Source organism: Argopecten irradians, chromosome 11 (assembly GCF_041381155.1).
Source record: "Argopecten irradians isolate NY chromosome 11, Ai_NY, whole genome shotgun sequence".
NCBI classification, from domain to species: domain Eukaryota; kingdom Metazoa; phylum Mollusca; class Bivalvia; order Pectinida; family Pectinidae; genus Argopecten; species Argopecten irradians.
Window position 1 is genome coordinate 20277847 of NC_091144.1, and position 21067 is coordinate 20298913.

Consider the following 21067-nt stretch of genomic DNA (forward strand, 5'->3'; position numbering starts at 1 on the left):
GAAGACCTTGCTCAGTTCATAGTGTTATCTCACTGCAAAAACATTACCAAAGTCACCAAACAGCACACCCCACCCAGTCATGTATGTATGTGGGTAACAAGTTCGTAAATTCCTCCGTTTATTTTTCGGAGCATCCGCCTATATGACGGTACAACGAAGTCAGATACACTCCACAAGGCATCACTGGTTTTAGTGTCTATGGCATCCAACAACCAACACAAACTAACTACAATTTATTTACAAACATGCACATGCAACCATACACATAGAACAATTAATTTAACTATTGTTATATTAGCAATGGGTAAACCGGTCATCTCACATACTGTAGCTTCCCATTTGTAAAATTATACTGAAATTTATTCCATCTTCAGACACGTTTATACACAAGTCTATACAATTTAATAAAGACTAGTTTGTGTTAGAGTCTCGGTCTCACATTTCTGCCTTCACATAATTTAGCCTTCCCCACGATGGAAAAAAAGTTTCAAAAGTCCACAAAAGTAGAGATCATGAAACAATCTAGGTCTAAAACAAAGTTTAGACTTGGCCAATCACAGATGACATCACAAAAAGTTATATCATTTTTGATTGGCTGAGCAAAAACTGAAGTCAAAGCTGTTTCATGATCTTGTGGCCAAGTGTTTCACACTCATGATTAATCAATCAATAAATCAGTCAATATATGTTTTTTTTTCATCTAGAATTTTTTCAAAGAACATCCTGCACCAGCCGCTGAAAGAACCATTCAACAATCATGTGAAAACATCCGCCTGAATGCCAAATGGATGAAGAGAGATTCCGCTGCAGTCACTGAGTTTTTGAAAAATCAAAAATACTAGTCACCGACTATAACCTAAAAACCAGAATGTGATTGTGATTTGCGCAAGATGTCCTGTATCAACTTTGAACTGAAATATGTGTGTACCTTTGCAATTACCACCGCTGCCAGGCTTGAAAAGTTTTGGGATCTTGACCAATGCTGTAAATTTATTTAATTATACAGAAAAAGTGCTGAAGATTTATTTATGTACTAGATATTTACATTAAATGTATATTCGGTTTGCTGTTTGTTGATCATAATGTGAAGACTAATCATTTTCATGCTAATCAATTAAAATGTGTTGTATATGTAAATCATTTTATTTTCTGTCAGTGATTATTTTGCATATTGCATTGCAAACAACCTGATTTTGTGATAATTAGTTACAGGTATGATTTAAATTTATGATCAGTATTCAATTTAAATTGTTGTTAAAACCACTAGACAACGAGAAAAGACGATACTGTGGAAATTGATATGCAAGTCTCTAAGAATGTCAATGAGAAATGAAGATTCTGTGGAAATTGATATGCAAGTCTTTAAGAATGTCAATGAGAAATGAAGATACTGTGGAAATTGATATGCAAGTCTCTAAGAATGTCATTGAGAAAAGAAGATTCTGTGAAGAATTTAAAACTAAATTCTTTATAAAGACAAAAAAGCAAAAATGAATAATTCGGAACAAAAATTCTAGATGCTAAAGCTTGTTGATAAGTAATCAGAAAATAGCAATAAATAAAAGCAGATTTTGTCAGTTCAAGGAAATTCGACAGTAACCTGATCATATAATTGTAAAAAGGTTTAAGAAGTATTTTTATGTACCGTTTATCAGCATCATACTAATTTGAATTGCACATTTTATTTAATAATCAATTTTTTTGTATATTTGTGCTTTCTGTAATCACATTTTTGATTGCAAAAAAATTACTAAATGTAGCCACATCAGTTTTAAATAATCTGGTGCCAACCTTCTAATGGATAATACACGTGTACACTCTTTTAATTTGTGTTTATTTAGTATTTGATGGGACCAATTTGTTCAACAATTAGCATAATTGCAAAGCTAACAGCATGTGGTACAAGAAGTTTTGGCAGACTTGATATGCCTTTAATTTACTTAATTTTAAGTAGACTTAACAATATTTATAATATTGATGAATGCAAATAATTCAAGTTTCAATAAAGAGTAATTTGTGTCAATTCAAGAACTTTCTTCATCATTTCAAAACAGATATAACTGATATATCGCCCTCTCATTTTCTCGGAAGACATTGAAATTATAAAAGTATCTTAAATGTGTTCATTTCATATGAGATTTTATGAAACTCGTCTTGAAGTTTTCATTTCTTGCTCGCAAAAAAAAATATGAAAAAAACAATTAAAACAAATTAGACTCGTTTCAGTACCTCCTATAAAATGAACGCTAATGTGAGACCTTATATAACTGTATGTAATGCTCGTACCTGATGATATAGTACACGTCAGGTGGTTTTGTCTTCATTCTCTCTCAGATTTACAGGTACGTATGTATCTTCAATGTTCATTGTCTTACTTTAATCAGGACTAATTGTTACATACATGCCTTGACATGACTCCAAATCGGCTGTAGTGTTTTAAAATATTGTGCTTGGCTACTGTCAGGATCCCTTGAAACTTCAATGTCAGGTATGGCATGTTGTAGTGGAAACTTGCATTACATACGTTACTATATATACATTTGTGATCAGAACCTACAGTGTGTAGTTGATCTTGTGGGCCAGCTGAGTTCTCGTATGAGGGTTTCCTTGTTGAATAGTAAAAAGACTGGGTTGATAAGATAGATCTAACGATGACCAATGACATCAATATCAACAGGTGATTTGAGGTGAGTTACCAATACCTGTCACTTTCGTTTGCATGGATGAATAGTGAGTTGCATATTTATTCCATAAACTTCTTTGTCTAGGACCATGGTTGAAGGCTATCAATATGGATTCTTCATCACCACGAATTACTTTTCAGTCGTACAAAATTTTGTCGTACAATTTGTTGAATTGTTCCATGTAATATTTATATATAGCTATTTTATATCAAACTTAAGCTGTTGATTTTCTGTTCGATCGTTTAAAATTGCATCATTGTCTGGCCCATTCACGGTTCATTGGTTGGATTCTACTCTGCTTTGAAGGGAGTTTTGAGGAATTTGCGGAGCCTGTGTTGTCTTTTATTCAGAATTAGTTCAATCATGGATTCCTATCCTAGAGAAGTTTACGATTCTAAAGCATCTGGAAGATTATCTGTTTCCATTTGACCCATATTGACATATCGAATATCCTTAATCTCAACTAGCCCCTCTCGGGTTCTGGTGAAACCATCATTTACTATAGGGGACCACACTGGTGGAAATATCAACGTCAAATATGACGTACGAAATAAATCTTGCATCATGTTTTATTGTATAATATAAATACACCGGTATAATATTCTATATGAAATAATAAAAAACGGTATGAAGTCGTCATACCGAGCTGACTTGCACTGCCTCCTCTGAATCATGTGTGATATCATTAAAATCGTCAATAGGAAGTTTCTCGTGTGTATAACGACATCTTCCGGTGTTGAAGTCCTGGACTGTCTGTCCGGCCCCACGGAGTTGCCACTTGGTCGTGAGAAGTCCTTCTACACCTACAGGTCCCCGGGCGTGGATACGGGTCGTGCTGATGCCCACTTCGGCTCCTAGTTTGTGGAAAGACAAATGCGAAATATAAGAAGCCTAATCCAAATTCACATGATACGGAATTCTATGAAAAGCAAATGTGGTGTGCTGAAAGAGAACGCTCTCCGTGTTTAACGAATATAAACCAAACCATTTGGCATTTTACACACGTGTGGCGTCCTAATATTCTGTGATGTTTTTTCGTGAACGAGTTAATTTGCTAAAAGTGTCAATTGGAAATTCAACATTCTTTGAAGATTCACGTCATCATGTTATCATTTCAAATTAACATTGCTTTTTAATCTAAGTTCAATTCATTTTGTGTCGATCTTTCTCAAAATGGTCAACAGCATTAAAACTGATACATACCCAATCCAAATCTATACCCATCTGCGAATCGAGTGCTAGCATTATGAAACACACATGCGCTATCTACTCCTTGTATAAAACGTTCGGCCGTGCCCTCTGTGTGGATAAAATCAGTGGATAAAAATTATATATTTGGGGTTACATTGAAAAAGATATTAGTAAGTGAAGCTGACGTTAAAATAATAATTTTCTTCATAAGATTTAATATTATCGGTGTGCCTGTAAAGTGTTTAAAATATTTTCATAAGTTTAAAACAATTTCTTTATTTTTTAAAACAATTTTGCCATAGTTTAAAACAAAAACATTTTCCCTTTTCTCTTTAGCGTTAAAAAACAACAAGAACACAAAAGGATGGAGTCAATTGCTAATTCATTTGAAAACATACGTTGGTATATCAGTCAGCGGGATCGTGGATGAAAATGCAAGAGAATAGAAACAACTATCTCTAACATTTAGATAAAGCTACATAATATAAAATACATATATATTAATATACACTAAATTATTATTTTAAAAATCAGGTTTAACTCGATATATTTTAGCACATGGATATAATATATGTATACAGCACATATAGTTTGCTATAAGTGTAGACGAGTTATCTATCTTTACGGGCCCCACCAGCGCCGGTCAAGTCGCCCGTCCCCAGACGAAGGTCAACAGAAAAGACGAAAGTGAAGCACGCTAATTAGCGCCTTTAATTTTCGTCTTTTCGCCTTCAAAAATCTCGTCTTTTCGTCTTTTCGCCCCGAAAAGACGAAAATTAACCAACCTTAAATTTCGTCTTTTCGTCTTTTCGCCCCTAAAAGACGAAAATTAGCCAACCTAAAATTTCGTCTTTTCGCCCCGAAAAGACGAAAATTAACAAACCTTAAATTTCGTCTTTTCGTCTTTTCGTCTATTCGCCTTTTCGCTCCGAAAAATTACAAATTACAGACATACTTTATCATCTTTCATATACGACGGAGATTATAATGTAATTTCTAATGTACAATTATGATGAAGACCATGTCATGTTTGTAGTCAAAATGTCTTTTCAAATAATACACAGTACATTGTACCTACTGATTGACTGTTATAATTAACGGTATTTGAGCAATTTCTTGGTAAAGTCCTTCCTTTAAACTCAAAGTCTTCAGGAGTTGTCTTTCATAAAAATATTTTGTTAACAAGTTGATCCGTGGTTCAAACGCTTTCAAATATTACCCGCCGACAACTTTTTTTTCAAGTTGTGTAGGGAAGGCAACTCCTGTAAGTACTATGTTTAGCATCTTAAGTTCATTATGTCATAACATATATACGGCAATGTTTTGATAATCATAATTGCTAAATAGGACGATTAGAACACAAAAAATAAGATATTAATGAATTTAAAAAAATGTATCAATCACGCTAAAAGATTTGCGGAATGATGAATCTGTTAGTGGCACGTGGCATATGCCACGTCTGAGAAATCTACGAAACTGCTGTAAACATATATGTTGACTTATGTTTTAAAACTTCTAATCTTAGTTATTGATGAAGATACTTGTAATACTAATCTAATAAATCGATTGTTTTCATAAACTACTTTGATGCTTCCATATTGAACAATTAAGTCAATATTAAGATAAAAAGATTTCAAAATGACTTCTACACCGGACCGGAAGACGAAAAGACGAAAATTAAGGTTTGCTAATTTTCGTCTTTTTCGTCTTTTCGCCCCGAAAAGACGAAAATTTAGGTTGTTAATTTTCGTCTTTTCGGGGCGAAAAGACGAAACGACGAAAAGACGAAAATTAAGATTTGTTAAATTTCGTCTTTTCGGGGCGAAAAGACGAAAAGACGAAAATTACGTTTGTTAATTTTCGTCTTTTTGGGGCGAAAAGACGAAAAGACGAAAATTAAGGTTTGCTAATTTTCGTCTTTTCGGGGCGAAAAGACGAAAAGACGAAAATTAAGGTTTGCTAATTTTCGTGTTTTCGGGGCGAAAAGACGAAAATTAAGGTTTGTTGATTTTCGTCTTTTCGGGGCGAAAAGACGAAAAGACGAAATTTAAGGTTTCTTAATTCTCGTCTTTTCGCCCCGAAAAGACGAAAAAACGAAATGGCACAAATCAGCCACCGTAGTGTGCCTGTCGAATGAAAGAAAAATTACGTCCATATTTTCAATAAAACCCATCATTAATATTTTATTTAATATTCATTCTAATTGCGTTATCAAATTACTCTTCTTTTATCGGATAAACTTAAGGATTTAAAAGTAAATGTTACCATTTTCTGTGACGATGGTGTCTGTATGCGAACTGCCATATTTATTGATATGTGCTATTGCTTCTTCTACGTCATCGACAAGCTCCAAGGTCAACTCAAGGTCACCATACTCTATGTGCATTGATCTGGCCAGAGGTGGGCCGAATTTCATCTTGTTGGCCAGTCGTGGACCGGCATATATTTTTACCTATAACAACCAATTTTAAAATTGAATGAACAGACATGCATTGTTAGAGAAAGCTCTTGCAGACATGCGTGTGAACAGCTTTCGTATTAGTAAAACACACATCTCCGGGTCATTGACTACATTAGGTGGTTAAACGAATGCACCAGAATACATCCCATTTCTTGTAGAAATGCAGCACGATATTTTGCTATATGTCATGCCTCGTCAGCATTCTTCTATTTCCATTCATGCGTCTTTTATCAGAGTTCCATGAAGGTTAGGACTAAGAGAAGACAAAAGTATAATAATAAATGCTTTTTCTTTCGCTGTTTTATCCTGTTTCTTACAGTCAGAATGAGAACAAGAGATCCCAGAGGGATCTTGGCGCCCACCAAAGAATGATCTATATCTGACAAAGGAAAGATGGATCTTTTCTCTACTTTTGACACTTTTTCAAACATACTACATATAAAATTTGAGACATCGCTTCAGTACCTTTTGAGAAATAGCGGTAACAAACTTCAACTATCAAAATCCAAGATGACTCCTTGGCGGCCATCTTGTTGATCAATCGGTCCCAAATCACAATATGCACAACTAGGGCCCTAGGGGAACCTACATGTGAAATTTGAGAAAGATCCATTCAATACTTTCTGAGAAATAGCGATAACAAACTTTGAATATAAAAATCCAAGATGGCTGCCTGGCAGCAATTTTGTTGACCGATTGGTCCCAAATCACAATATGCACAACTAGGGCCCTAGGGGAACCTACATATGAATTTTGAGACAGATCCCTTCAGTACTTTCTGAGAAATAGCGATAACAAACTTTGAATAACAAAATCTAAGATGGCTGCCTGGCGGCCATCTTGTTAACCGATCGGTCCCAAAATGCAATATGCACAACTAGGTCCCTAGGGGAACCTACATATGAAATTTGAGACAGATCCCTTCAGTACTATCTGAGAAATAGCCATAACAAACTTTAACTATCGAAATCCAAGATGGCGGCCTGGCGGCCATCTTGTTCACCGATTGGTCTAAAAATGCAATATGCACAACAAGGGCCCTAGGGGAACCTACATATTAAATTTGAGAAAGATCCCTTCAGCACTTTTTGAGAAATGGGGATATCAAACCTTAACTATCAAAATCCAAGATGGCCGCCTGGCGGCCATCTTGTTTTTCCTATCAGCCTCAAAATCTGTATGGCACAACTAGGGACCAAGGGTAACCTCCATGTGAAGTTTGAACAAAATCCCTTCAGTAGTTCTCAAGAAATATCGATAACAAACTTCAACTGCCAAAATCAAAGATGGCTGCCTGGCGGCCATCTGTTTTTTCCGATCAGCCGCAAAATCTGTATGGCACAACTAGGGACCAAGGGTACCCTCCATGTGAAGTTTGAACAAAATACCTTCAGGAGTTCTCAAGAAATATCGATAACAATCTTCAACTGCCAAAATCAAAGATGGCTGCCTCTCGGCCATCTTGTTTTTTCCGATCAGCCTCGAAATCTTTATGGCACAACTAGGGACCAAGGGTAACCTCCATGTGAAGTTTGAACAAAATCCCTTCAGTAGTTCTCAAGAAATATCGACAACAAACTTCAACTGCCAAAATCAAAGATGGCTGCCTGGCGGCCATATTGTTTTTCCGAACAGACTCAAAATCTGTATAGCACAAATATGGACCAAGGGGACCCTCCATGTGAAGTTTGAACAAAATCCCTGCAGCAGTTTTTAAGAAATAGTGATAACAAACATTGTTTACGGACGGACGACGGACCACGGACGACGGACGGCGGACGACGGACCACGGACGCAGGGCGATTAGAATAGCCCACCATCATCATAGCCCACCATCTGATGATGGTGGGCTAAAAATCTGGCGCTGATGTAAATATAGTATAGAATTCAGATTTTGTCAATGCAGAATACTACGATTACCTCATGCCAATTGATTTGTCACAGTGTTGATGCGTCAGAATAGATCTCATGGCTGGACAAAATTTGTCCAGCTCTCAAACATCGCCATCGCTATACTATTTCTGGAGATTTGGTATCCTTGCCTGAACACATGGCAGTGGATTTTGTCTCATTCTCAGGCGTAATTTTTGCATTCACCTCGCATTGTTTAGAATCAAGCGTATTTTGTACCACTAAAATCGACTCGTAAGGTTTTTCATTTATAATTGCAAACACTATTGTGAAGGTGCAATTGTACGTCATTTTCTTTATCGTTTTTTGTTACATTGTACATAGTAATTAAACCACTCACCGAATTCTGTTTGAGGGTATCGATGAGAGTGTCGAAGTCGTGAGTACCAAACAGACTACTGTGAATAAGGAGGGTCTCCACCGTGTTACAAGCTGCCGGGTAGTCACACTTACTGTCACAGACTAGGGAGATAGAAAGGGACCAGGTCACATTGATATATTGCCAATAGATTTTTAGCCATAGAGTACCTAACAGATTCAATGAGGTTTTGTACCAAGGTAGTGTTTGTGCTTATTTTCCTGGTGTAACATACAGGTGCATATTTAACTCACAATGAGAAGCAATAATTTAAAAAGTCAAACAGCGAGGTAGTGAGGTGATGTCATGAACATTTGTTGCGTACTTAATTCAGATTTCTCAATACATACACTATCAAACAATACACTTGTGCGTTATAGCTCTACCTATCTTGGTTGCCCTAATGATGTCCGCCTCTCTGTCCACGTACACGTGACATATACCCTCGCTGTGTCCAAGGACAGGAATTCCTTTACTGTTGTCTGAAATGTCTCGGATGAGATCCTTGGAACCCCGGGGAATGATGAGGTCTATATAGTCCGACATGTGTACTAAGTCATGGATGTCCTCGCGTCTGCTGATCTAAAATGTAAAGGTCAAGGTTATAGTATCAATAATAAGTATGTATATATTATGTCGTCACATATATGCAAATTCACAAGAAAGTATGCTGCATAAAATCTTGACATGTGTTCAACTAGGAATTATCATTTAAAGACATGACTGGATATTTTTGGCAAAACGTTTAATTCTCCCGTCTTAGACTCGGAAGGAATGTCAAATGTGCATTTCAGGAGTGAATAGGAGATGATAAAAACAAACCGCAATAGAACCATATTCTGTGTTTCGAAAGGATGACACAAGTCAGCGTTCTCTGTTTACGAAAACTGATATACAAATCAAAGTCCATTTCTAAATGTGACTTTGATGGTGATGCAATGGTAATAGAAATCAAAGCAATCCCTTGAATCCCGTATCCACTGGAGCAATGAACATAATACAGATTGTTATTTTCTAAGATAACAAAACCTTGTTACCAGGGATACTGTTTCCTTGGGAACGTATGGTTGGAGTGCCTCCTGAACCAGGCTGTGTAGGAGCTGGTTACTGTGAAAAGCTTCTTTTCCTCCTTTTAATAGGAGTCCATTACCGCTGCTGATTGCTAGAGCAGCAACCTGAAACCAAAAGGAAACAAACATACCATGCTCATCACAATTAGTCGTCTAAAACTTTCTCCATATCGAGTTAACAAACACTAAGAATTACTGCAATATGGGTTGTTGGTCGATTGCGACCGTATGATACATGTATGCACAACAAAAGGCTTATGGCATAAGAAAGTATTTGTTTTTGTCTGTTATTTTTCCATGTGTAGTTATCTTTATACTGGGTTCGAAATCTATGGTATGGTACCTAAACATAAACAAGAACTACCAGTAGCTTATTACACTACCACAAGACTTACCAAAAACCGTTATTGTTTTAACATTGTAATTACAATCACCTACCTTTGAACAAGATTGGATGGAATTTGTAATAAAATAAGGTATCAGTAATATTATCTTTTTTTTCAAATTTTTTTTAAAATTCCATTAAAGAGATAGTTTTGGCGTAGACAAATGAAAAATAATAATAAGCGACTGCATAAAACACTAGTTATTAGGTCGTTCATGCTATAAGTAGAGCGATGGTCTTAGAATGTGTAATCCCTAGTTCCATGATCAATCGAGGGAAAGTTGAATTGTAATTGCCAGTCATTTGACACTGACCTTCATAATTGTTTTCAACAATATTTGTTCCAATAAAGAATTTACCTGCGGGAGAACATCCGGTCGAGATTCGAATATAACCATGAGAACTCCGAGAGGGGCAGTGACTTGTTGTAGTTCCAGACCGTCAGCCAATCGCGTTCGCCGTAATATACGCCCTACAGTGTTGCTACTAGCTGTTGCGATCTGTCTAAGTCCAGTAGCCAGAGTCTTTATTTTATTTTCGTTCAGGCCGAGACGTGCGACAAGGGGAGCTTCAGTGCCTTCAAGAATAGGAAATATCATCAATAGATGAATACGTCCTGTAATCATTTACTAGAATTTGATTTAGAGATGCTTCACCGCTGACAAATCGTGATTTTTTTAATCAAAAAATGGGATCAGGCGAATTAGTATTTTTCTTCAGTTACAAAAGTTACTTACTTTACAAATATAAAAAATAATTAATTGCGTCCAGAAAAAAAATCCGTGGTGTAATGTCCTATATGAAATGATGTACTGATTGCGCATACGGCAAAAGCAAAATAAATTATTTAATATTTTTTGTGTTAATTAAACATACTGTATATGTATACGATTAAACACCAATTATTGTTCAAATGATGAGTATCGTTTATGCTTTGTCGGCGGTGGAGCATCTTTAAATAAACGTTATGTACTGCATAATTTTCATTTAACAGTTAATTGTAAATTCTAATCTACTATAACGCATCACTATGCGCTCTACTCGCGACTATAATCATGCTATTTGTACATACGAAAATATACATCTGAATCGTTTTGAAATCTAGGTTTGCAAAGTGATCGTACAGTAACCAGTCAATATATTGGAGAGGAAAATAAATAATACTCATATAATGATACTTTCATTTTGACGCATGGAAAAACTTTCTGATGCAGATTTACCTTTTTCCTCCGCCAAACTGACGTCAAGCCTATTTGCTGCCAGTATATCCTGCGTCCGCTCCAGAAGCAAGTCCGCCAGTCTGTTAATAATAGCAACACGCTGACTTGGCGCAACAGCCTGTAGAAGTCGACTTCCTTCACGTGCTGGCAAAAAATGTTAATAGATATTTTTGTGATTTTTTCCCCAAATAATGTATGAAGGTAATCAAACTTGTACCATCAATTTTTTCTAGCAGTACTGTCGAGTCCTTGACACTGACCCATAAAATTTGTGATATCCTTGACAACAATCTTAGAATTGCAATGCAACTATTGGTCCCTCAATATCTCATCTGTAATACAACAGGCTCTTGTATCCTGGTCCGATACGATCTTGATTTTAAGTCGTTACCAAGCTCCTTTGTAATGATTTGTCGGTGCTGTTATGGAAACCATTGATCAGTTGTTCTGTCTTACTTGGTCATGTTAGTGATGTCAGAGATATTATAGATCAGTGTCGTCCTATCTCAGCCCAACCCGAAACCTTCCTACGGCTTTTCAATAATACTCAATAACACTATGGACAATAGGCAGTTAAATCCTCTTGGTCCTTATTTTCAAATTAAATGTTCAGCATAGTTCCAATGTCTAAAATCGTCAATGACCAAACGGTGATTGGTTCTTTCTGGGTCATCACTTATGTTAGGGATTTGTCTTATCAATGCCACTGCATGGTGTAAAGGTTTGTAAAATGAAAGAGTTGCAGATGTGTCTACAAACCTTGCACAGCCTGCTCCTCGACCGTCGCTCCTCGAGGTTCCTCTTTCGTAAAGAACGTTCCGATTTTCTTGCCATCAATGATATTGACTATAGCTCTGTTTTCTGTCCCGTTACAAATTACAACGGAGACGCCATTTTCTAATGCCCATGTGGCAGCTCTTACCTAGCAGAAAAATAATACAAGAAAGACAATGAATTATAAGTAGGTTGATAGTACGTGCTTCTTGAAAATTCGAGGGAATAAAATTGCACGCTAAGAAAATTTGGTTAATTTAAAGTAGAATTTTTGGTGGTTTCTATTATGGAATCTGTCAAAAAATGAAAATGAAAAATGAAATAAATACTAATAAGAAAAAACATTAGTAAGATGTTCGAGGTTCCATGTGCTAATTTAATAACAAACATTCTTACATATGTACGACATGACACGAATACTATTTATAATTTATATGATCTGTAAGATTACCTTGGATTCCATTCCCCCAAGTCCCACTCGCGATTTCTCTCCGAACACGACCCCAGATTCGTGCTTGGTCGGACAGAAGGTATGGAGGAGACACGACCCGTCCATGGAGGGTGGCCGGTTATACAGCCCATCTACATCGGACATAATGACCATCAGGTCGGCGTCTATCTCCACAGCCAGGCGGGCAGCTAGGCTGTCGTTATCCTTCAGACTAATCACCTGTAAAATGTCAGCTTGGTCGAAATTGGGCACAAGATCGATGGAGGTGCTGTGCAACTGAGTCCAGTAGTTCAGGGTGATTTTTCATATCAATGTAAATGTACTAACATTACAAAATTCTTCAAGATACTTAGCAAATCTGCTCTTTACTTACATATATATTTTAGTGAAGACATAATGACAAGTTTTGCACCAAATGATAAATAAAAAATTCACTAATCACTCCTCCAACAACCGGATTCTGGATTGATAGCATTTGGGTATATATGGCTGGTACTACTCTCGGTCACTTGAAGAACATATCCAATGAGGAATCAGGATTACACGGGGGAAACTTAACGATACGATGGAATATAGTCGAGGACATTAGGAGCTTTTTTGTGATAAATTACTATGCAGTAAGTAAGTGGAAAACGACGAGAATGTTCCTAGATCGGGTCCTTATTGTATAGTGTAACCACAGATACTAGAAAGTATTTAATGATTTCAACATCTCATTATCCCAATAGTTAATGTAGTACTTGGTTTCCTGGATCACCGAGATTTGACGAATCTCGTCCTAGATTATTTTACCTGAAGTTGACTTGAATACCTACCCCGGAGAGGTCCTGATCTGCTAGAGGCGGTGGTGACACAGCATCGTTAGAGTTGAGGATAGGGACCACGTTTAATGTTAGAAGCTCCTTTAAAGTTTCCATCAGATTCATCCGACTAGATTCGTGATAGAGGTCGGGCTTAGTGATCAACACCTGTCAGTGATAGACAAATTTCATAGTCAGTCTGATCGTTCTTGTAGATTCCGTTGAGGCTTTGTCGATTGAATTCTCGGAGATTTCGCGACTTTCTCTTTGATACTAATTCGCTTGTAGAAAGGTTCGTGCATTTCTAACAATAATTAGCCATTCTTTCTATGTATGGAAGAACCTTCTCTCAAAGTCTATCTAACAATGTGTTATCACATGTATAACCATTCTTTCTATGTTCGCAGTTTCATATGGAAGAACCTTTTCTCAAACTCAAAGTCTATCTAACAATGTGTTATCACAAGTAATTTCAATAGTAATTGCTAAAGCACAAAGGCGGAACTTCAAACTTTTGTGATGGAACTACAACGATAAAAGATAATGCCAACAATAATTTCGAATCAATGACATTTAACAGTCATGGTTTTCTATAAAGGCAATCTGGCGTTTGCAAAAGTTTGATATATTTCACAAACAAACGACCAGTTCCTCAGCTTTTACAATTCGTGTGTAAGATAGAGATAGGCGAGTTGCACAAATGCTGTGTCGACTTTGTTAAGGTTTGACGATTTGAGACTGACTTAGTAAGTTTGGAATACGTTAATGTTGTAAACATTATTTCAATTTGTTCAAGACTGTGTAAGCAAAGTCTTAAAATGCTATACAAATTCCTGAAAGACCATATGTAAACATTTCAAAAGCAATGTCAATTTCGTAAATGCTATGCTAATTCTTGACGTAAGCCATTTGAGTTGGTTCTACACTGACCTGTGCAGTCTTAACACCGTACTGCATGAACATGGCCTCGTACAGAGACATCAAACCACTCTGTCCTACTGCTGCACAGGCGCGCGGCTCTATCAGTGGACCAGTCTGGAAATTAAGATATTATCAATCGTTGTGAATTTAAGGAGTTATTTAAGCTTTTACAAATAACAAGAGACAATTTTTTGTAATGCGGAATTATGCTACACTTTGTTTTTGGGTGTTTCCGTTCAATTGTCTTTCTCTGCAAACATTTTTCATCTATTTTTCTTAAATTATATAAAATATATGTTTTGTATTATGTAATATAAGTAATCAACTATCAGTTCATTATTGAGCATTTATTTTGGATGTGAAATAAGTCGTAGAAAAAGCTGTAAACCAGTGACAGTTTGAGCTACAACTTGATCATTATCAGTCGGTTATGTATAGGAGAAACGCCGAAAACTGTAGATTAGTCAAGATAATGGACAATGCGAGAGCCGAAGGTTTTAATTCGGGGTATACCGTACCAGTCTGTTGGTATTAGCCAGCGTCTGTCTGACACTCATAGACATGATCAGTTCCTGTCTCATCTTCTGCTTCCCGAACGCTATAGCCCCACTGGTGACCATCATCATCTGTTTGCCTTGGTTCTGTAACTCGGATACCTGGAATAATGATAAAGATTGGAGTGAAAACAAAGCGAGACAACAACCCAGTGGAATATGTATTAGGGAGAAAAAGATTAACAAAATGCGGTAAACCAATATTCTTTCGCGTAATACGTTCTATAACGCAGAAGTTTGGCGTACTAACGAATTTAGTTTCGCGTAATAACGCTATTTAAATGTATTTAATCACTTCTACCAAAATCGAGCCCGATCGGCTTTCATACTCTCGCGATTTTCGCGACCCAAGAAAAGTTTATCTCCGCGAATTGATATTACATGACCTTTGTTGTTTAAGATTTAATTCAGTTTGTATATCCTCGAACGTTAATTTTTGCAAACTTGTTTTGGAATGAAAAACGCAAAATTACATAGCCGCGATAGAAAGTAGGTTTACAGCATGGGGTTCTTTCATTGTAAATTCTTTATCACAAATGATGTTCAATGATTAATGTAAACTTAAATGTACAATGTAGGGTGACGCGACACACAAATGCTGGCGAAAACACGAATACCAACTATAACCATACAACTAGATTCATATTCTCTGGGAGTAAATGATATTCAAATAAATCTAAGTGCAAATCGCCTTTGGTGCATTCACATCTAAAGGTAAAAGGAAACATGAAAATAAACAATAATATAGATTTGTTTATTTAAGTTCGGGATTGCTGCAATAGACACACTGACCTGCTCCACAATAGAGGCGAGACGTCCCAGTGCCAAGCCACACTCATCTTCCCTCGTTATAACTGCACTGCCCAGTTTAACAATAACGCGTTTCGAATTGGATAGGTCACTTCGGATATGATGTTTCTGACTAGGTATGGTAGAAGTGCTGAATGAGTAGCGAGTTGACAGGGACGAGTTGGCGTGGTGGAGAATACTAGGACGTCTAGCTCGACCACATTTACAACATTGTGTGAGTGACCTTGAGATAGCCAATGACCTGCCTCCGGACACCGGACACACGTTCTTTAAATTCAGCAGAACCTGATACATAATGTCTCTGTAACACAATATAAACAAAATGAAAATTAACAGACATGACATCGAAACAATACGATTGGTGCAGAATGAAGAAAAGATGTGATGGCTATAGAATTGTTCAATATTAAAACTTAGTGAACTTCAGGATAATATCATCCTGCATACTCCAGGGGTTACTATCACTATATCTATACATCCTCGATACTCCAGGGGTTACTATCACTATCTTTATACCTCCTCGATACTCCAGGGGTTACTATCACTATCTTTATACCTCCTCGATACTCCAGGGGTTACTATCACTATCTCTATACATCCTCGATACTCCAGGGGTTACTATCACTATCTTTATACCTCCTCGATACTCCAGGGGTTACTATCACTATCTCTATACATCCTCGATACTCCAGGGGTTACTATCACTATCTTTATACCTCCTCGATACTCCAGGGGTTACTATCACTATCTTTATACCTCCTCGATACTCCAGGGGTAACTATCACTATCTTTATACCTCCTCGATACTCCAGGGGTTACTATCACTATCTCTATACATCCTCGATACTCCAGGGGTTACTATCACTATCTTTATACCTCCTCGATACTCCAGGGGTAACTATCACTAACTTTACACCTCCTCGATACTCCAGGAGTTACTTTCACTATTTTTATACCTCCTCGATACTCCAGGGGTTATCATTACTAACTTTATACCTCTTCGATACTCCATGGGTTACTATCACTATCTTTATACCTCCTCGATACTCCAGGGGTTACTATCACTATCTCTATACACCCTCGATACTCCAGGGGTTATTATCACTAACTTTACACATCCTCGATACTCCATGGGTTACTATCACTATCTTTATACCTCCTCTATACTCCATGGGTAACTATCACTATCTTTATACCTCCTCGATACTCGAGGGGTTACTATCACTATCTTTATACCTCCTCGATTCTCCAGGGGTTACTATCACTAACTTTATACCTCCTCGATTCTCCAGGGGTTACTATCACTATCTTTATACCTCCTCGATTCTCCAGGGGTTACTATCACTAACTTTATACCTCCTCGATACTCCATGGGTTACTATCACTATCTTTATACCTCCTCGATACTCCATGGGTTACTATCACTATCTTTATACCTCCTCGATACTCCAGGGGTTACTATCACTATCTTTATACCTCCTCGATACTCCAGGGGTTACTATCACTAACTCTATACCTCCTCGATACTCCAGGGGTTACTATCACTATCATTATACATATATATCCACATCTGGACTATTTACCAAAGTAAAACTGAAGGCAGTTCAGGGGATAACAAACTGACCAATCACAGAATTACTACCAGAGAGCGACACTCAACATCATATAATGTACCGTTATTCGATTATTTGATGAACATCAAAGGATGAAACCACCTGACTCAACCATTGTCGTGTACTGAGCCTTCAGTTTTACTATGATATAATTCAGGGGTGAATAGTAATCCTGTTTGTTAAAACTGTGAGTGGAAATGTACGACGTAGTTAATTCCAGGGAAGCATCAATCACCAAATCCTAGCATACCCTTATGAAATGTTCGCTGCAGTGTATATATATATATATCCTCAGTTTCATGTTTTGATAAAATACTAATGTATGCATCATCTCCAGATAGTTTAAACAATACAGAAAATAATAATAAAGTATAACCTGTATCTCTGATTCACTAATTCAAATTGAAAATTTTAGAATTCGACTATCTTTCCATGGAATGCGTCAGTTTAGAGTTGAGTCCGATCAATAAATATACAGAGGCTGGCATGTCCTTGTAGTATGGAGGTAATTAATTCATACATTCCCATATGTTACTTACATATCTGCTAGATAGTATAGCCACACGTCAACATGTCTGATGGATTGAACGTCTAATTTTACTAAAATTTTATGATACAGTGACCTGTGAACAAAACTATCAATTACTTTATATATACGATACTTAAAGTCTGCTGTTCCCAGTTAAGTGCGTTTTTACTCGGTGAATTTTATTTTTGCAATCTCTAGTTTCTCTAACCAGTCATATCAGGCATCCCCATATGTCGCGTGTATCTATAAATAAAATCAAAGTACATGCCTTACTTTACTAAAATCCTATTTCTAAAAATTTCATTCCTGTAGAGACATGCGAAAAAGATCAAAATATGAACTGGTAAATATATGCTATCATTTGTTTATCAGCATAAAATCTAAAAAACTAGATTCATAGTACGGACAATTACATATATATTGTATATTTTTAAAATAGTTCAAAAAATGTATTATTACGTATTATTTAGGGGTGGGTAGTGGGGTTAGGGAGTAGGGGTTCTGGTTGGGGGGAAGGAACCTCTCCATTTGTCGGAGAGATGTTTTTTTCAATAATAAACGAAGTATTATAAAACTATTTTTTCATCCCCTATCCTGATACCTTCATGGTCATTTGTTGTTTTCTTATGGACCGTTATTAATTTGACCCTGTTATTTTATTCGCTTTTAGTGTAATCGAGCGAAAAGGCAAACCCACTGAACCCGAAACAAGTACCGCCATTACAGATTGCATCATCGGCGTTATTTTTTGGTCCCAACAATGAACGGTGGTGAGGGGATTGCATCATACATGCCCCTCAAAGTCACACAGCTAACTTACATTCATGACACTGGCTATATTAGGCCCACGGTGTCATTAATAACTTCACTGGTTTTTAATTTTGAGAAGATGTTATATTTAAAGCAAAGAAGGACATGATAACCCGATGATTTTTGTTGTAATTTTAGCTGCACATTTATATACATGTTTTTTTTTACATGTGTGGATGTATATGTAACTGGATTGGACTGGGTCGATCAGCGGTGACCAGGTACATGTAGGTTAGTCATCTAGTCTAAAACCCAGTACTTATTTATGTTAAATATGAGTAACAAGTACATATAACAAAAAACTATTTAAGATAATTTAGATAAGTGTTGGATTTGGACCATGTTTTTTATTTTTCACGTTTAAAGCAACTGCTGTACAGTCTTATGTATATATACTGTACATCTCCGACGTACGAAACACAAAATGCACATATGTATCAGATACAATATCAAGACCCTTTCATGATCACCTGCCGTTGGGTTTAGGTTCTTCAGAAATATAAAGAAAGTGTATTTGCAGATTTGGGAATTAATATATACAACTTACGTGATATCGTATACAATGTACGCGATCTCGAATGAATGAATGAAAGAATGAATGCACGAACATAAGGAATGAATGAATTTAAGTTAATGAATAAATATATGAATGAAAAAATTATTAATGTTATATGATGCAATAAAATTCACTTACCCAAAATCCTATCTTTATCTAATATTCCTATTGTATAATCCCAAATGTTTCTCTTTCTATAATATAATCTATGAACAAACAATATCGAATGACACTGTCATTGTTCACACAATTTGTATACACTTCACATAGATCTCTCACCGGGTCGTTCACCAGTCAGACTTTGCCCTTTCTCGATCGAGTCTAAATTTAACGTCCAAATTGTTCTTATCGCGTTTTGACTCTAAAAGTGAATGTCTGAGAGCCGCTGACGCAATCTGGAATTTATTTCAGCTAAAACAGCATTTAAGTCGGTGTTGTCGATGCGCAGTGATGATGCAATCCCTCAGTGTGCTACTACTGGTGGTGATCCCACCACTGTTAATTAGGGTCTGGGGGGCACCTGTTTATCACACCATTACCTCAATACTGATGGCGAGTTTTTAACATGTATTACTCACAGTTATGTCATCAATAGACATGTACATGAGAACTGTATATTAAAATCGGCCATATGTAGATATATGATAGCTACTGATAAGGACTCTCATGCTCCAATGTCACGATACAGTAAATTTCTTATGATAAAAAATATAAAATACTAGTAGAAAGTATATGGTAATACTAGTTTCTCTGTTGTACCGTATGTATAATGTTCAGACTATCAGCAAAACGTTTGGGAAATAACACATTCTAAGAAATCAATATATAAAGTTATGAATTCAATGTTTCACGTCGTACACACGTGAATTATACATGAACGTGTGAAAGTTTTGAAATTTTCTAAAGATACTCGAAGCATATTTGGTATAGGTTCTGAGTGTCTAGCATGTTCATGTCGCGTGGCTGTCACGTGATTAAAGTTCAGATGAGTTCTATTGGGTAAAGGTCGCGTTTGTTGAGTGGTGTGGATTAATTCCATGACTAGATGTCGCCCTCATAATATTCACTCAACCTCAACTGTTGTACATTGTTGTAGATGATGCTTATATCGTTTACCGGCTCTTACTTCCGGTTGTGACAGTACATGCATATTTTGTATCATCATTATGTACATATATTAGATCACAATAAGATATTTTCATTCAATGAGACATATCCCCGCGATTTTAAACGATAAAACTACTGAAACGTTTCTCATTGAAAGTCCAATATCAAATTTACAAATGTTTTCTTTCGCTGCCTTTTTTGTCAGATTCGATGCCTAATAGAATAAGTATAGTATTAATGGGACGGTTTCAAATTAACATGCATTCATGAAGGTCGATGATTTTTCTCCACAACTTTTTTACTGTAGCCACGGTAACCGTATTCTTCATTAAACGACCCTTTAGTAATACATGTATAATGGGGCCCGGTGGAAAAGATGACCTTACCTAGAGTATACATATGATCACGCTATTATCACATATATACATGTAATTAGTGGGTTTGTAGTAATTGCGTGATTGTTTTGCATCTCATCAATAGCTCTCCACTTCACGGTAGGTTAAAAGTGGTTAAGGTGTCTGATACTTCAGCAATTATATATATTTAGCTCCCACCAATCTATCGGTGTGACATTTGGTCACTATCGATCCATCTATAGTATACATGTGGGGGAGTGGTTAAGGTGTCTGACATTTTACCACAAGTATCCACATCTAGGTCACAGTGGCTGAATGGTTAAGTTGTGTGACATTTTACCACTAGCCATCCACATCTCTGTCACAGTTACTGAGTGGTTAAGTTGTGTGACATTTTACCACTAGCCATCCACATCTCTGTCACAGTTACTGAGTGGTTAAGGTGTCTGACAATTTACCACTAGCCCTCCATCTCTGGTCACAGTGGCTGAGTGGTTAAGGTGTCT

At 36.6% G+C, this 21067-nt stretch overlaps 2 protein-coding genes across 5 annotated transcripts in view; one reads left to right on the forward strand and one right to left on the reverse strand.

The window, feature by feature from the left end:
* LOC138334946 (puromycin-sensitive aminopeptidase-like) overlaps positions 1 to 2023 on the forward strand; it is a 28356-nt gene extending 26333 nt beyond the window's left edge. For all 3 annotated transcript variants that reach the window (XM_069283821.1, XM_069283820.1, XM_069283822.1), the window contains one exon: positions 705 to 2023. In XM_069283821.1, the coding sequence (XP_069139922.1) occupies positions 705 to 842 (138 nt within the window). In that variant the 3' untranslated portion in view covers positions 843 to 2023. The remainder of the gene's footprint in view (positions 1 to 704) is intronic.
* Positions 2024 to 3239: 1216 nt separating this feature from the next.
* On the reverse strand, positions 3240 to 19586 carry LOC138334947 (delta-1-pyrroline-5-carboxylate synthase-like). Of its 2 annotated transcripts, none has more exons than XM_069283824.1 (15): positions 19378 to 19586; positions 15573 to 15891; positions 14745 to 14882; positions 14236 to 14340; positions 13321 to 13473; positions 12506 to 12724; positions 12040 to 12202; positions 11281 to 11424; positions 10420 to 10637; positions 9643 to 9780; positions 8992 to 9187; positions 8588 to 8709; positions 6141 to 6327; positions 3888 to 3983; positions 3240 to 3538 (listed from the first exon to the last, which is right to left on the reverse strand). In XM_069283824.1, exons 2-15 carry the CDS (start codon positions 15882 to 15884, stop codon positions 3321 to 3323), a joined length of 2409 nt encoding a protein of 802 aa, XP_069139925.1. In that variant the 5' UTR covers positions 15885 to 15891; positions 19378 to 19586; the 3' UTR covers positions 3240 to 3320. The 2 variants fall into 2 exon arrangements, with proteins under 2 accessions (XP_069139925.1, XP_069139924.1); XM_069283823.1 differs by having other exon boundaries at positions 19237 to 19585.
* Between the last annotated feature and the right edge of the window lie 1481 nt (positions 19587 to 21067).

What these genes read in the sequence shown, in the direction of transcription:
- LOC138334947 (XM_069283824.1), bottom strand. Translation starts at nt 15,884, where the DNA reads ATGTATCAGGTTCTGCTGAATTTAAAGAACGTGTGTCCGGTGTCCGGA. An exon ending in CACCATCGTCACAGAAAATG is followed by an intron (nt 3,984 to 6,140) that starts GTAACATTTACT and finishes TTATCCACACAG; the next exon opens with AGGGCACGGCCGAACGTTTT. An exon ending in TGGGTATAGATTTGGATTGG is followed by an intron (nt 3,539 to 3,887) that starts GTATGTATCAGT and finishes TCCACAAACTAG; the next exon opens with GAGCCGAAGTGGGCATCAGC.